The following is a 17,315-nucleotide window of genomic DNA, read 5'->3' as shown; positions in this document are numbered from 1 at the left end:
AAGAAGATGGATGGATGGAGGAAATCATCTCAAGGAATCAATAAATTACTATCTATCTATCTAAATACTTCATATTTCAGTTTTGCTATAAAAAACAAAGTTGTCTTTGACAGAAAATGCATAAAACCTTATTTGTTTTACTTTATATCAACGTGAAGTTGATATATCGAGATTTACTGTAAGCATTAAATAAAAAATAAAAATAATAATTTGACTTATTTTAAAAAATTTTGTGACTGAGAACTTCTGTGCTCCCCAGGAGCTCTAAGGATTAAAAAATTAAATCCATGTATTTTGTAATGGTTTGAAAATGAAAAATATCAGAATGGCTCCCGCATGCTTACATTTTTCCGTGGAAAAAGTTTGGACACCCCTGTTATGGACGATGATTTGGTGAAAATATGTATGGCCAACGTTAATCCGCTAGATGGTGATATATCTTTTACAATACGTGACGTCACGAAGAAGACCACGCCCCCCTCCCCTCCCCTGGAGAGAGGACAAGATGGCTGCCAGTGACTGAGATAAGAAGCTAGTTATTTGACAATGTAAACATTGTAAACATTATAAACATTTCCCCACTCAGCAAACCGGAGCGGGAACGACGTTACCTGATAGCTTTGTCTCGCGTACGTTATCACAAAACAAACGTCATATTTATTTATTTTTTTGTTACGTTTCTTGTCAAAGGTACGCTTTTTTTAATTAGCTCTGCGAGCTAGCCACGGATTAACTCATTTATTTGTTTCTATAACATCAATGAAAGACTCCTAATAGCATTGCCGAGGATATAGTCTGACAAGGTTGTTCTATTCAGATTCGCTACGGGACGACGACATTTGCTAGTAAGACGTTGCGCCCGTGTGAATTAAAGTTGCACGTCATGTCTTTAAGGAGCAACTAAAAGGTAAACAAACAATAGTTACAACATTGATTAGGTTGTAGTCACATTGCATGTGTCTGCTCTTCTCTTGGCAGTCTTAATCTGGAAAGATGATGGCCAATCGGTCTGGGCGTCGTGGAATCCATCTGGACCAGTCTGAGCTGCTGTGTACTAAAGGATGTGGCTTTTATGGCAACACTGCCTGGCAGGGCCTGTGCTCTAAATGCTGGCGGGAGGAGAACCAGAGAGAGAAACAAAAACAGATCCAAGACGACTGGGCTTTAGCTGAAAGGTTGGCCCTACTCTGTGAGATACAGTCGGGTGTGAATAGAATATAGACTTTATTGTCATTATGTTTGCATATAACATGATTAAAGACTCCAACTTAAAGCCCTACTGAAAGCCACTACTACCGACCACGCAGTCTGATAGTTTATATAGATAGATAGTACTTTATTGATTCCTTCAGGAGAGTTCCTTCAGGAAAATAAAAATTCCAGCAGCAGTGTACAGTGTTGAGATCAATTTAAATAAAAGTAAATAATGAGGGTTTAAATGGAAACAAAATAGAGAAATAGATCTTTCTGTGTGGAGTTTGCATGTTCTCTCCGTGAATGCGTGGGTTCCCTCCTGGTACTCCGGCTTCCTCCCACCTCCAAAGACATGCACCTGGGGATAGGTTGATTGGCAACACAAAAAAATGGTCCCTAGTGTGTGAATGTTGTCTGTCTATCTGTGTTGGCCCTGCGATGAGGTGGCGAATTGTCCAGGGTGTACCCCGCCTTCCGCCCGATTGTAGCTGAGATAGGCGCCAGCGCCCCCCGCGACCCCAAAAAGGGAATAAGCGGTAGAAAATGGATAGATGGATGGAAGACTCCAACTTAAAGGCCTACTGAAAGCCACTACTACCAACCATGCAGTCTGATAGTTTGTATAGATAGATAGTACTTTATTGATGAAAAGTCTGATAGGTGTTGATGCTGCAGCAATGCAGTGTCCAGAGCACAATTATTGAGGTGGTGACGAGTGAGGTAATAAGATGGTCGGGGGCAAGCTGTTCATTTAGCAGTCTCACAGCCTGGGGATACAGACCGCGAGACATTCTGGTGGTCCTGGTGCGAATCGATCTGTACCTCCTTCCAGAGGGTAGCAGGTTGACGAGGCCATGTGCTGGATGGTATTTGTCCTTCAGGATGTTGCGTACTCGCTTTAAGCAGCGAGCTGTGTACATGGCACTCATCTCTGGGAGTATAGTCCTTGTGATTTTCCCTACCGTTTTAACCACTCGCTGGAGGGCCTGTTGGTTTGCTTTAGTGCAGCTAGCGAGCCACACTAAAAGCCGTAGGTGAGGACACTGCTGATGGCACAGTTGTAGAAGTTTATCATTGATTTCTGCGGAATGTTTGCGCATTTTAGTTTCCTTAGAAAGAAAAGACGTTGGGTCTCTCCGACTGTAGAAGCAGTGTTAATGTCCAGCATAGATCTTCTGTGATGGTCACCCCTAAAAATTTGAATTGTTTGACCCTTTCTACGAGATTATTAATTACAAGTGGAGGGTGTTCTTTCTGCCATTTCCTGCGGGAGTCTAAAATTAGTTCTTTGGTTTTGTTAGTGTTAAGAACCGAGTTGTTTTTAGCACACCATGAAGCCAGCTGTTGGACCTCTGCCCTGTATGCTGTCTCGTCATTGTTGCTGATGAGCCCAAGCACCGTGGTGTCGTCGGCATATTTGACCGTGAGGTTGGATGTTGAAGGGGCTATGCAGTCATGTGTGAGGAGGGTGAAGAGCACGGGGCTTAGCACACAACCCTGTGGGGCACCGGTGTTGAAGATGAGCGTGGCAGAAATGTTCTCACCTATTTTCACGTACTGTGTGCGATTTATGTCCAAAATCCAGTTGCAGAGGAAAGTGTTCAGACCAAGGTTGTGAAGCTTAGTTCTGAGTCTGTTTGGTCTTATTGTGTTAAATGATGAGCTGAAATCGACAAAGAGAAGTCTTGCATTAGTGTCCTTAAGTTCAAGATGTTCCAAGAGCCTATGGATTACAAGAGCGATGGTGTCTTCGGTCGATCGGTTCTCCTGGTATGCGAACTGATATGGGTCAAAGGATGGTGGTATTGCCTTTTTAATATGTTTCAATATCAGTCTCTCCATTTGGAGGTATGGAGGTGAGTGCTAAAGGTCTGTAGTCATTGAGGCATGAAATGTTTGCCTTTTTGGGGATGGGAATTGTAGCGGTTTTGAAACAGGCAGGGACCCAGGATGTGGACAGTGACAGATTAAAAATGTAGACAAATCCATCTTAAGCACACGGCCCAGGACGCCATCAGGTCCAGCGGCTTTCCTTGTGTTGTTACGCAAGGTGAGTCTTACTTCATGCGGGCTGAGGACTATGGCCGTGTCGTGGGAGGAGAGGGGGGGCAGTGCTGAGTCTGTTTTCTTACCCAAGATCAGAGTAGTCAGTGTCCTCCTGCTTCTGCCGTGACTTCTCCCAGAGACTCTGGTGTCAACACACCCGTGGCCACACCTCTCTGACTTTCAGGTACTATTTAACTCACTAAAACACTACCAACACAATAGGCAGATAAGGGATTTCCCAGAATTATCCTAGTAAATGTGTCTAAAAACATCTGAATCGCTCTCACTGCCCTCGCCTTTTTTTTTTTTTTTTACTTTTTTTTCCCCAGGCCTTCACTCTCACTTTCCTCATCCACAAATCTTTCATCCTCACTCAAATTAATAGGGAAATTGTCGCTGTCTCGGTCCGAATAGCTTTAGCTGCTGCTGGCTATGATTGTAAACAATGTTCAGATGTGAGGAGCCCTACAACCAGTGATGTCACGCGCACATCGTCTGCTACTTCCGGTAAAGGCAAGGCTTTTTTATTAGCGACCAAAAGTCGCGAACTATATCATCGATGTTCTCTACTAAATCCTTTCAGCAAAAATATGGCAATATCGCGAAATGATCAAGTATGACACATAGAATGGACCTGCTATCCCCGTTTAAATAAGAAAATCTTATTTCAGTAGGTCTTTAAGGTGCGGTTGTGGGAAGAAATATGGGGTAAAATAAATAACACAAGAGGTAATAAAGGAAAAACTAATAATTGAAATAAACAGACTACTATCCAATAAAAATAGCAAGCAATCCTGTACAATATACAAACACTATAGAAATACAAAATACTGTACAATATACAGAACAAGAAAAGAGTACCGAAGTAATAAATAACAATCAGTTTCAGACGTATTGCACTCGAAGGGTAGTATTCCACAGTAGAATATAAGGGCAGGATATTGTATAGGGGTGAATTATTATTATTATAAGTTAGAGTTCAACATGGTGACAGCTCTGGGAAAGAAGCTGTCTCTGTACCTGTTTGTTCTGGCTCTGATGCACCTGTAGCGCCTGCCTGATGGTAGCAGGTGGAAGCCCGGGTGTGTGCTGTCTTTTAGTGATGTTTTTGGCTTTCTTGAGGCAAAAAAAAAAAAAAAATTAATTAAAAATGTTTTAATATTACATAGGACTTATTTTTAATATTCTTCTGACTGAGAAGGATGCTAGTAGGTCCCCGCGACCAAACTTGAAGGTATCCCTAAAGGTATAAAAAAAATCTTTATTGAGTCGGTTCTGAAAATAAAAAATACCTAAATGACCCTTGCATACTTAGACTTTTAGTGGGAAAAGTTTGGACACCCCTGCTCTGAAGCATCCATTTTTTGATTAGTCAGTGATCTGCTTATTTTCTGTCTGTCAGGCTGCAGCGAGAGGAAGAGGAAGCGTATGCAAGCAGACATCAGACGTCGACGTCGCAGCCAGCTGTCACCTCTTTCAGCAAGTTTGAGGAACGCAAGACAAAGGAAAAGTCCAGCAAAGTCAACACGGTCACCAAATTTTTCACTCCCTCTATTAAAACACCACTAAAGAAAGGTAGGTAAAATAGATGTTGTTTTACAGAAACTGTCTTGTCATGAAATTTAGTATTCAACTCCTTTTTTTCAGAGTAGCATAGTTTTTCTCCAGCCTATATCTTTGTCAGTTAATTAGTAGAAGGTGAAATGTAAAATCACTGACAGAAATAATGATATGCTCTGATTCTTAAACCGCAATTGTGTTTTTCGGCAACACAGCTTTAAATCAGCGTTCATTAGGGGTGTAACGGTACACAAACATTTCGGTTCCGTACGTACCTCGGTTTAGAGGTCATGGTTCGGTTCATTTTCGACAGTGAGAAAACCACAAAATATACATTTTTTGGTTATTTATTTACCAAATTTGTAAACAATGGCTTTATACTTTTAACATTGGGAACACTATAATAATTCTGCCCACGTTAATCAACATTAAACTGCCTCAAATTGTTGCTCGGATTAAATATGACAAAACTTTTCTTCTACATATGAAAATTGCAACATTAAACAGTTTCAAGTTTAATAACTAGGGGTGTAACGGCACACAAAAATTTCGGTTCGGTACGTACCTCGGTTTAGAGGTCATGGTTCGGTTCATTTTTAGTACAGTAAGAAAACAACAACATATACATTTTTCGGTTATTTATTTACCAAATTTGTAAACAATGGCTTGATCCTTTTAACATTGGTATCACTAATAATTCTGCCCACCTTAATCAACATTAAACTGCCTCAAGTTGTTGCTCAGATTAAATAAAATGACAAAACTTTTCTTCTACAAATAAAAAGTGCAACATTAAACAGTTTCAAGTCAACTCATCATGCTTTTTTTATCACAGCATTTGGGAAGGCTGTAGTTGAATTTTATTATATAAATGTTATATTGTTATCAACATGTGATAGCAGGGACCCTGCCATTCAAAGCTTTTCTGTCCGTAAAACACACACACTGCAAAATGAGCTAACGTTTGGGGGGCGGTATAGCTCGGTTGGTAGAGTGGCCGTGCCAGCAACTTGAGGGTTGCAGGTTCGATTCCCGCTTCCGCCATCCTAGTCACTGCCGTTGTGTCCATGGGCAAGACACTTTACCCACCTGCTCCCATTGTCACCCACACTGCTTTAAATGTAACTTAGATATTGCGTTTCACTATGCAAAGCGCTTTGAGTCACTAGAGAAAAGCGCTAAATAAATATAATTCACTTCACTTCACTACGCTACAAGCTAATTAGCCTTCACCTCAAGCCAGAACTGTGAGGGAGCTGAGCTGCAGTTTGTTTCTAGAAAGTAAACGGGCTCCTAGTGATGTTAGTAGTAGTTGACTGGGAGGTGTTTATTATCATTTGGGGAGAGTACGCTGCCTTATGCTGACCTGCTAAACACCTATCTGCTCGACGCTGAAGCATTTACTACCTGCGCTCCGAATACGCACTGCTGATTGGCTGTTACCGCTTCACTTTTTCCACATTTTGTTATGTTACAGCCTTATCCCAAAATTTAATAAATCTTATTTTTTTGTCCCTAAAATTATTTACAAAATACCCCATAATATCAGTGTGAATTTTTGTTTAATTGTGCAACTTTGTTAAAACTAAAAAACAACACATGCACGTAATGCACCACTTCTCCCTTCTCCCAGAACATTGTTGAAATAATAAATGCTGTGGCATTCACATGTTTATTTATTTTAATAATGATAATACATTTTATTTGTAAAATCATTTTTTTTTTTCGTGTGTTGTTCCAATGTAAACAAAATAAATAACCTACTCAGTGGCCTAGTGGTTAGAGCAAGGGTCACCAACGCGGTGACCATAAGGACCAGATGAGTCGCCCGCAGGCCTGTTCTAAAAATAGCTCAAATAGCAGCACTTACCAGTGAGCTGCCTCTATTTTTTAAATTTTATTTATTTACTAGCAAGCTGATCTCGCTTTGCTCGACATTTTTAATTCTAAGAGAGACAAAACTCAAAAAGAATTTGAAAATCCAAGAAAATATTTAAAAGACTTGGTCTTCACTTGTTTGAATACATTTATTTACTTTTTTTACTTTGCTTCGTATAACTTTCATAAAGACAATTTTAAAGAAAAAATACAACCTTAAAAATGATTTTAGGATTTTTAAACACATATACAGTACTTTTTTACCTTTGAAATTCCTTCCTCTTCTTTCCTGACAATTTAAATCAATGTTAAAGTAAATAGATTTTTTTTATTGTAAAGAATAATAAAAATATTTTAATATAATTTTTCATTTTTGCTCCTGTTTTTTCGACAAAGAATATTTGGGAAATATTTCTTCAAACTTATGATTGAAATTCCCAAAAATTATTCTGGCAAATCTAGAAAATCTGTAGAATCAAATTTAAATCTTATTTCAAAGTCTTATGAATTTCTTTTAAAATTTTTGTTCTGGAAAATGTAGAAGAAATAATGATTTGTCTTTGTTAGAAATATAGCTTGGTCCAATTTGTTATATATTCTAACAAAGTGCTGATTGGATTTTAACCTATTTAAAACATATATATTTATTGTGAGAAATCATTAAGATGGTCAGTGTTTCCACAAAGATAAATATCATTAATTATTAATAATAACATAGAGTTTAAAGTAAATTGAGCAAATTGGCTATTTCTGGCAATTTATTTAAGTGTGTATCAAACTGGTAGCCCTCTGCATTCATCAGTACCCAAGAAGTAGCTCTTGGTTTCAAAAATGTTGGTGACCCCTGGGTTGGAGTGTCCGCCCTGAGAGATCGGTTGGTTGTGAGTTCAAACCCCGGCCACGTCATACCAAAGACTATAAAAGTGGGAGCCATTACCTCCCTGCTTGGCACTCAGCATCAAGGGTTGGAATTGGGGGTTAAATCACCGAAAATGATTCCCGAGCGCGGCACCACTGCTGCTCCCCTCACCTCCCAGGGGGTAACCAAGGGGATGGCTCAAATGCAGAAGACACATTTCACCACGCCTAGTGTGTGTGTGTGTGTGTGTGTGTGTGTGTAACAATCATTGGTACTTTAACTTTTAACTTTAAATAAACATATGAATACCATTAAATTCAACAATTTTCTGGAAGAAGTGGTGTTTTATCGGACAAAAATGCAGGGGTGCCAATATTTTTGGTCATGTCTTTCTTGGGGAAGTTTTGCCCCGTCTTCTGTGCCGCTCCTCTAAAGCTCCATCAGGTCGGATGAAAAGCTCAGGTTTTCATCCAGGATGTCTCTGTACATTGCTGCATTTCTCTTAGTCTAGTCAGGGAGGTGACCAACCTGATCGTCACTCTGTCAGAGCTATGGCATTCTTCTGGGTAGAGAAGAGAACCTTCCAGAAGGACAACCATCTCCGCAGCAATCCACCAATCAGGGTTGTAAGGCAGAGTAGCCAGACAAAAGCTATTTTTTAGTGAACAAAAAAAAAACGTTTGCCAAAATGCACCTGAAATACTTTTAGACCACTAGAAATATAATTTTCTAGTCTGATGAGACAGAGATTGAATTCTTTGGTGTGATTGCCAGACATCATGTTTGGAGGAAACCAGGCGCCATTCATCACCAGGCCAAGGGAAGCATGGTGGTGGCAGCATCATGGTGTGGGGATGTGTTTCAGAGGCATAGAACTGGGAGACTAGTCATTGAGGGAAAGATGAATGCAGTAATGTACGGACGGATACATCCTGGATAAAAACTAATCCTTCCTATCCAACCTGATGGAGCTTGAGAGGAGCTGCAAAGAGGAATGAGGGAAGCTTGTGGCATTGTATTCAAAAGACCTGAGGCTGTAATTGCTGCCAAATACACTTCAGCAAAGTATTGAGCAAATGCTGTGAATACTTACTGTATGTACATGTGATATTTTTAAATACATTTGCTATTTATTTTTTTTACAAAACATTTTCACATTGTTATTATGGCGTATTGTGTATCGAATTTTGAGGACAAAATTAATTTATTCTCTTTTGAAATAAGGCTGTAACAAAAACAATATGCGGAAGAAGTGAAGCGCCGTATGAAAAAAACAAGTTTACAGGTGCCGTAATACTTTTTGTCCATATGTTGTGCTTTATCGGGGGCAAATTATTTAAAATGTTGGAAAAATATAGAATATTGTATTAACCCTTAGCTCATACATCCTGGCAACAGTGTTCACAAACAAGTTACATCTTTAATAAAGTGCAAGTTGTTAGTGTAGAGTTAGTGCAAGTGATTGCCTAAAGCCCACGGAGCTCCAATCATGCGGGAGTTTCAAAGCTTCAGATTCAAAGCTTTTCTAATCACGCATTGTGATTAGGGCTGGGCGATATGGCCTTTTTTAAAAATATTTTTAGGCCATTTCACGATACACCATATATATCTGGATATGTTGCCTTAGCCTTGAATGAATACTTGATGCATATAATGACAGCAGTATGATGATTCTATGTGTCTACATTCAAACATTCTTCTTCATACTGCATTCATATATGCTACTTTTAAACTTTCATGCAGAGAGGGAAATCACAACTAAAAGTGTATTTATGAAACCGTTATTAAGCAGTGGCACAGACATTCATGTCATTTCAAAACAGAAAGTGCAAGATTGTCAGAGACATTTTAAAACAAGCTGTTTCTGCACTTTTGTGAATGATGTCACTGAGACGAAATATCAATACAACACTAAATTAAAGTGCACTTGTTGTACAGAACGCCACTACAATAGTTTAAAACAAATAAATTGGTCTTTTGTGCATGATGTCACACAAGATATTTCAATAAGTGTCAAATAAAAATGAGCTGCATAATAGGAAATCAAATAGTGTATGTCCTTCGCTATGTGGTAGGTTCCTGCGGACATTATGTCCTTCTGTTGTTGACTATTTTTTTCATACGTGTTGATGTGGAAATGGTTGCGTGGGCATTTTGTTGGTGTGGCATCAAACAGAGATGTTGACATGCAGAGTTTCAAGCACTGGGTGACTTTTCAAATGATGCTACAAATTAGCAGTAATGCTACTTTTTGTAGCAACACCTTTGCCGCATACTTGACATATTACGGTTGTCTTTTCAACATTCTCCCGCTTGAAGCCAAACCAGCGCCAGATGATGGACCCCCTACTGTTTTTCTTGGGAATGAATTATTCCTTCATTTGTTACCAGATTCGCACCTTCTCTCTCTCGTATTACCACTCGCATCACGCCGCTAGTATCACAGCTAACGTTACCCATGCCGCTACCTCCCTGCTCAGCAAGGGTGTGTATCTTTGCACGTATGTGACGTATGTAGGTAGGTGCGCTTGTTGTATGTCTTTGTGAAGAGAGACATTAAGAGAGATAAAAGCCTGTAGTGTAATGCCCGCAGCTAAAAGCAATTGTGTAAGAACGTATACTCCAATATCACCATATACTCATTTTCTATATCGCACAGAGACAAATCCGCGATATGTCGAGTATATTCCATATACCGCCCAGCCCTAATTGTGATGACAACAAGAAAGCTACTTTGCTGACACCTCCAACGTGAGCTGCGTCCGGTATAAAGTATGGATTTGTTGAAATAAAATAGTTACGGAGCACGGTCAAATTTGCATTGGTACTATGTTAAACTGATTTAAAAAAGTCATTTTGGGCTATGTTTTGTTGCATCATTACATGTCTTTTCTCCAGATGCTGCTGCCCCTTTTGATGCTCAGTCCAGCCCAAGTTCCACATCCACAGCTAACCGTGCCTCCTCTCTGGACAACGACCACGCAACAAAAGAGTTCATCGACTTTCTTAAGCCTCTGAAATACGGCCGACAAATCTTTAAACAATGTCGGGCTTTTACTGAGAGCATGGCCTACAAGAGGGTGAGCGCCAGTGCTCTTTGATGGGCTTCATGTCGAACAATGAGCATTTTGTCCATCCTACTAATCGCATACGTAATGTTTGTAAGGCTTTTCGGAACCACATCCCCATTCCTTTCTTCTGTTTTTAGGACATGGGTGCTGACGACATGTCTGAATGTGTGCAGGACTTCTACCAGAATCTCTCTGATCGCCTCCAGTCTCAGTTCAAAGGCATGACTGTTTTTACTTGCACTTGTATAACATGTCTTAGTTACTTCTAAACTGATCAAAACTATTTTCTCGTGCTGCTGTCTGTGCTCCAAGGTTCCTCTGAGTATGTAGAAGGCATCATGGACGAGGTGGAAAGGTACATGATGACGCGTCTTTACAAGGAGGTTTTCTGTCCCGAAACCTCTGATGACGAGAAGAAAGACCTGGCCATTCAGAAGAGGATCAGGTCAGGACAGAACACCCTGATTGAGACATTGACATCGCTGTTCGCTCTTTATCTCCTCCCTCTTGGAGATATTTTTAAGAAACATGGAGTGTTTTATCACTTTTATGCAGATGACTGCCAAATTTATATGCCGATTTCAAAAAGGCACGGCCCCCTGACACCCTTCTTAACTGTCTATGTGACGTCAAGGCTTGGTTAGCCCAGAATTTTTTAATAATGAATGAGGGAAAAACGGAAATTTTAGTTTTTGTCCCGGCCCTCACTGACTTGCGACCATTGCAACATGATGTGTGTCCCAAAGTCACCAGCCTTGGCGTCACTATAGACAGCCATTTTAAACTAGACAAACAAGTCAATGGCGTTTTAAAATCGTGTTTTTATCACCTTCATCTTTTAGTAAAGGTTAAACCGTTATTATCTTTTAACCTTTTAGAACAAGTGGTGCATGCTTTTATTTCAAGTGGCCTGGACTACTGCAATGCACTTTATGCTGGCATTAGCCAAAAAGCTCTCTCCCGGTTGCAGTTAGTCCAGAACGCGGCAGCAGTTAGTCCAGAACACGGCAGCAGGACTTTTAACAGGGGCCAGGAAACGCCAGCATATAACCCCAATTCTTCAGAGTTTGCACTGGCTCCCTGTTCATTTTAGAATGGAATTCAAAACATTGCTGTTTGTTTTTAAATCTTTACATGGACTGGCACCTCAATATATCTCGGACCTCATCCAAATCTACATTCCTGCGCGCGCTCTGAGGTCCGAGAGCCAGCTCCAGCTCGTGGTGCCCAAGACCAGACTTAAGACCAGGGTAGACAGGACCTTCTCTGTGGTCGGCCCTAAGCTCTGGAACACTCTGCCCCTCCATGATCAAACTGCTTCCACAGTGGAGTGTTTTAAGTCTCGTTTTAAGACCCACTTTTATTCTTTGGCTTTTAACACTACGTGAGTTGTGTGGTCCTCTGTTGTCCTCTGTGTTTTTTGTACACTTTGATTTTTATTTTACTGTTTTAATTGATTTTACCCTTTTAAAATAGTTTTTAATCATATTTGTTTTTATATTGTTTTTATTGGTTTTATTTTTATTCATTTTTTGTTTTATTCAGTCATTGGTGGAGCATAATATTGTTTTTAACATGGCTGTGCAGCACTTTGGAAACGTTATTCTTGATTAAATGTGCTATATAAATAAAGTGGATTGGATTGTGTTTTAGTTTTACATGTTTGTTTGACTTACAGAGCTTTGCACTGGGTCACCATCGAGATGCTTTGCGTTCCCGTCGATGAGGAGATCCCTGAAGTGTCCGACAGTGTGGTTAAAGCTATCACAGGTTGAGCCTCACAATGATGAAAAAAATGGCCGTTTTTTTTTTTTTCAAAATATTATGTCCGCCTCTTTCCAGATGTGATCGAAATAGATTCCAAGCGAGTGCCCAAGGACAAGCTGGCGTGCATCACACGATGCAGTAAGCACATCTTCAACGCCATTCGCATCAGCAAGAAGGAGGCGGCGTCGGCGGACGACTTCCTGCCGACGCTCATCTACATTGTACTGAAAGCAAACCCCCCACGGCTTCAGTCGAACATCCAGTACGTCACCCGCTTCTGCAACCCCAGCAGGCTCATGACCGGAGAGGATGGCTACTACTTCACTAATCTGGTAAGGAAATTAGTTCATATATTTGTGACAGTCATGCTGGAAGAAGTAAGGAGCTTCACCAAACTGTTCCTGCAAAATTGCAAGATAACACCTGGGTACAGCCCCCAATTCATTTAAAAGGGAACCGCACTTTTTTGGAATTTTGCCTTATCTTTATCGCAATATAATGCAAAAGCAACTTTTCTTACCTTCTGGTACATGCTGATCTGTATTTGGGATCTCCATAAATCTTGAAAAATTTCGTGTGCCGACGGCGTTGTCGATTAGCTTCTTCTTTTTCTCCTTGTTGTGGGACATTCATCCTCCGCTATAATATAAAGCAATGGTTCCCAAACTTTTGCAGGCTGGCGCCCCCTTGGCTCCCCAGTGAATTCCTGACTCGTCCTGCTGCACGTGTTGTGTACAAATCGTCAAACAAACGTTCGAACTTCTGACTTCGACTTCGGACTGCCACCCCCCTAGATCCTTCCACCGTCCCCAGGGGGGCGGTACCGCCCACCTTGGGAACCACTGATATAAACTATTCTAAAGTTCGTACTTGTATCTGTGTTACGACGAACGCGCAGTCTGATTCTCCCTCATCTGCGGGAGCACCGAGAGGCTCTACTGTGAGCTCCACAGGACACGCCCCCGCGCTTGCCGCACAGATCGCGGCCACGCGTCGCCGCTGCCGGAGACAATCTGCTATCAGCGCACCTGAATTAATAAGACAAGCAGCATAAGGACCAGTGGACCCGAGGATCCTTGCGGGAACTTAGTTTCTCAATGGTGTACCTACCCTCCGTCGCTCTGAAAGTGAGCTGTGCGTCTCACTTTTCCCTGGATCTCCCTCTGGACTCTGACTGCCTCACTCGTTCCTCGACTACTCGCTCGCCCCCGGACTCTGACGCCTCTCTCTGCCCCACGGGCCTCACGTGAATCTCGTTTCCCTTCTGCGTTGCCCTCTTTGGTTTTGTCTGCTTCCTCATTCAACATTTACGGTAACACTCAACAGCTAATCTACACACATAGTCACACACCTTGGCTCTTGGATTTTGTCACACTCCATTTCCTTAGTGTGGTTTGTATTGTTTTGTATTATTTTATTTATATATATATATATATATATATATATATATATATATATATATATATATATATATATATATATATATATATATATATATATATATATATATATATATATATACATCTGTGTTGGCCCTGTGATGAGGTGGCGACTTGTCCATGGTGTACTCGCCTTCAACCCGAATGCAGCTGAGATAGGCTCCGTCACCCCCTGCAACCCAAAATAGGGACAAATGGATAGATGGCTGGATTAGCTATATATATATATATATAATAAATAATCTTAGCGCTATACCGCCCCCTTGTGTCTGTGCTGTCACAACTCTCTCCCACATCCATAACAATCTGTCAGTAAACTCGCCATGAAAGCTCTAAAACATACCGGTATAGTGAGTTGACATTATTCACCCAAAGAACTGTAGTTATTGGAGATTTTCGGTCGGACGTTTTTTCACAGGACACATTTCCGTTGTTGTTGTTTCCGGATGAGGAGATGCTGCTCCGTTATTGATTGAAGTAAAGTGTGAATGTCATTAAAAGAGTTAGCTCCATCTTTTGACACTTGTTCTACTCCCGTCCTTGCACGCTACAACAAAGATGATGGAGGTGTTGTGGTGCATGTACAGTAGATGGCAGTATTGTCCTGTTTAAGAGTGTCACAACATTTCTGTTTACGGCAGATGAACTGCTTTACGGTAGACGAAAACGTGACTACTGTTGTGTGTTACCGCGCTGGGAGGACATTAATGAAACTGCCTAACAATAAACCCACATAAGAAACCAAGAACTCGCCCTCGATCATTCTACAGTTGTAACATCATTGGGCCGACACGCTGTTTATATTGTGGGAAAGCGGACGTGAAAACAGGTTGTCCTCACTCAAGTCCGTATGGAGCTGGACGGGGTGTTGCCTCCAGCTCCGCCTGAATTTCGGGAGGTCTGGGAGAAAATTTCTCTCCCGGGAGAGGTGCTGAATTTCGGGAGTCTCCCATAAAATCCGGGAGGGTTGCCAAGTGTGCACCCCACCTTCCGCCGGAGTGCAGCTGGGAGAGGGACAAGCGGGAGAAAATGGATGGATGGATGTACTTTATGTTGCAATATTTTTCACCACTAGGGGGCGGCAGAGACTAATTGCAAAGAAAACCATCAATGTATTCCATGAATGACCACAAGCATGCTCTCTCCTCAGTGCTGTGCCGTGGCCTTCATTGAGAAGCTGGATGGAAAGTCTCTTAACATGACCTCAGAGGAGTTTGATCTCTACATGTCGGGCCAGGCGTCCCCCAACTTCCCAGCCAGCGGGCCGTCATCTTGCACCGCGGGCAGCGCGGCGCTCAGCCAAGTCCACAAGCGCCTGGACCTACTGACGGGCCTCGGTGAACGGCAGGAGCGCGTCATGGAGAGAGCGCGCCAGCTGGAGAACGACCTCATCGACTGGACGGACGAAGTGGAGCAGAAGGTGCACAGCGTTCTGGACAGTTTTGAGACGCCGAACCCTCCCATCGCCAACACCAGCTCGGCCACGGGGGCCCCGCCATCCTCCATGACCATCGACTCTGATAATGTTGAAAACGAGCACCTGCCGCCGCCGCTGCAGCCACAAGTATTTGCTGGTTGATGCTGGACCTGTCACTTCAGGTCGCTGCCTCCGCTCTGGTTGGCCTGCACATGAAACATCCCATCCATCTTCTATAGCGCTTATGGTGAGTGGGGATTGAACCCACGCAAGCTGCACAAATGTCATCTACGTGAACCACAGGTGAGGATACGTTTCACGACGGCATCAAAGTTAAAATACCCCCAATTGAGGCTACATCTGCAGATTCATCAAATTGCTGTTTTATTTACTGAAGAAGAGAATCATTTCCACAGGCGCATGCATGTTGCTGCATGCACATGTTTGTTACATCATCCTAAACGTCCTCTTACTCCTGCCATCAGGCCATTATCAGACACACTGGGGTGCTGGGATTTTTTAAATATTTAGACTTTGGTTGCTCGACATAATCAACATTCTGTAGCGATAGAGCTAATGGAAAAACAAGAAAAACTGAAGTGGAACTTAAACTCAATCTGTTGTGAACTTTTTAGGATTTTAACCATTTATTTAAAACATACCTACAGTATATTTGAAAGATATATCAGGTCACATCGGTGTATGTCTTGCTCTGCCACCATTCTATTTAACCCTTCAGACTCTGTTTAAAATAAACTGTTTAACGTTTGATTTATCGCATAAAACTGGAATACATAGGTTTTATATATATATATATATACATATATAAAAACAACTCTTCCACATTTTACTTGTTTCCCACAGTGGTACGTCTCATTAATATTGCATCAAATGAGAGAGTATGCCTATTCTTGAAAAGTTTGTTATACTTTTAGCCTTATTACGTCTGAAAATATAGGATATACGTCCACTTTTGGTCCCCCGAGATGCCTCAAGGCCTCAATGTTAAGTCACATGTTGAAGCCCTGGAGAAGCCATCGACCACCATCCGACACAAAGGCTGTGTCAAATATTCTGCCTTTACAAAGGTAATGATGATGCTTAGTGTAAAGACATCTTAATATTTAGTCAAAATGTGTAAAAAGTTAATTTATTCTTTGTACAGGCCCATATTTTGATGCATCTTTTGTAGTGGGTCTCATTAGAGCTCAGTGAGTGAGTGTACTCACAGGTTTAAACGTCCTTTTTGGAATCTTATAAGTTTGTTATTGTATAATATATATATATATACACACTCTTATCATTTATAGATCAATTTAGATGTTGCACTGTTGGATCTTAAAAAGGTTGTAACTAGAGCAATGGGAGTCAGACATGAAAAAAAGTTGAGTATACAAATGTACTGCCAACAACCCCATCCATCCATGTTCTACCACTTGTCCTTTTCCATTTACTAAAATTGGCTGATCAAAATTGTAAGACCACTGTTCCAAAAACCCAGGCTCCCCTAAAATAAAAATAAAAAATGTCAAACAAGCTCTCAGTTCCGAGTAGCTGCACCATTGTTAGTCACCTCCAAAATGGTTGTCAGCATGCTTGATGCCAGTCTTTCTAGAAGACTACGAGTGGTGAAGATGGCGTGCTTGCTGTCTGGAAGTCATGTCCATTTTTGTAAGCTTCTAATTGGACTTCACTAAGAGGAAGACGCAGGATGGAGTTGAAAAGGGAGGTTGTTCCTCTGGAAGAAGTCCTTTGTCAAAAGTGCACTGCAGCACATGAAGCAGTGAGCACCTTCACCAACTAAACACAAGCACCTCCAAAGAGAGAACATCTTGTCCATTTGCATCTGAATATCTTGACAAAAGATAATTTGTGTTTTAAAGGCTGTGGTCTTATGTGCAGTATATGGATCAGCTCATTTAAGTTCAATAGGGTGAACTCAATTTCTTATTCTCTCACTCCCTAATTGCATTTTGAAGGTTTTTTAGAATCTGAAAATCCAACAGTGCAAAATTACTGAAATTTTTCAACTTGTCTTAAAATTCTGATTTTATATATATATATATATATATATATGTATGTAT

At 41.1% G+C, this 17,315-nt stretch overlaps 1 protein-coding gene across 1 annotated transcript; it reads left to right on the top strand.

Annotated features, from left to right (window-relative positions):
• The first annotated feature begins 471 nt into the window (after positions 1 to 471).
• Positions 472 to 16,279, top strand: LOC133537232 (rab5 GDP/GTP exchange factor-like). The gene is made up of 9 exons (XM_061878178.1): positions 472 to 907; positions 979 to 1,175; positions 4,643 to 4,815; positions 10,436 to 10,617; positions 10,746 to 10,827; positions 10,921 to 11,053; positions 12,287 to 12,378; positions 12,451 to 12,707; positions 14,965 to 16,279. Exons 2-9 carry the CDS (start codon positions 994 to 996, stop codon positions 15,391 to 15,393), a joined length of 1,530 nt encoding a protein of 509 aa, XP_061734162.1. The 5' UTR covers positions 472 to 907; positions 979 to 993; the 3' UTR covers positions 15,394 to 16,279.
• The last annotated feature ends 1,036 nt before the right edge of the window (positions 16,280 to 17,315 follow it).

Source organism: Nerophis ophidion, linkage group LG18 (genome assembly GCF_033978795.1).
Source record: "Nerophis ophidion isolate RoL-2023_Sa linkage group LG18, RoL_Noph_v1.0, whole genome shotgun sequence".
Classification (NCBI taxonomy): Eukaryota; Metazoa; Chordata; class Actinopteri; order Syngnathiformes; family Syngnathidae; genus Nerophis; species Nerophis ophidion.
This window is presented reverse-complemented; position numbering and strand designations above follow the sequence as displayed.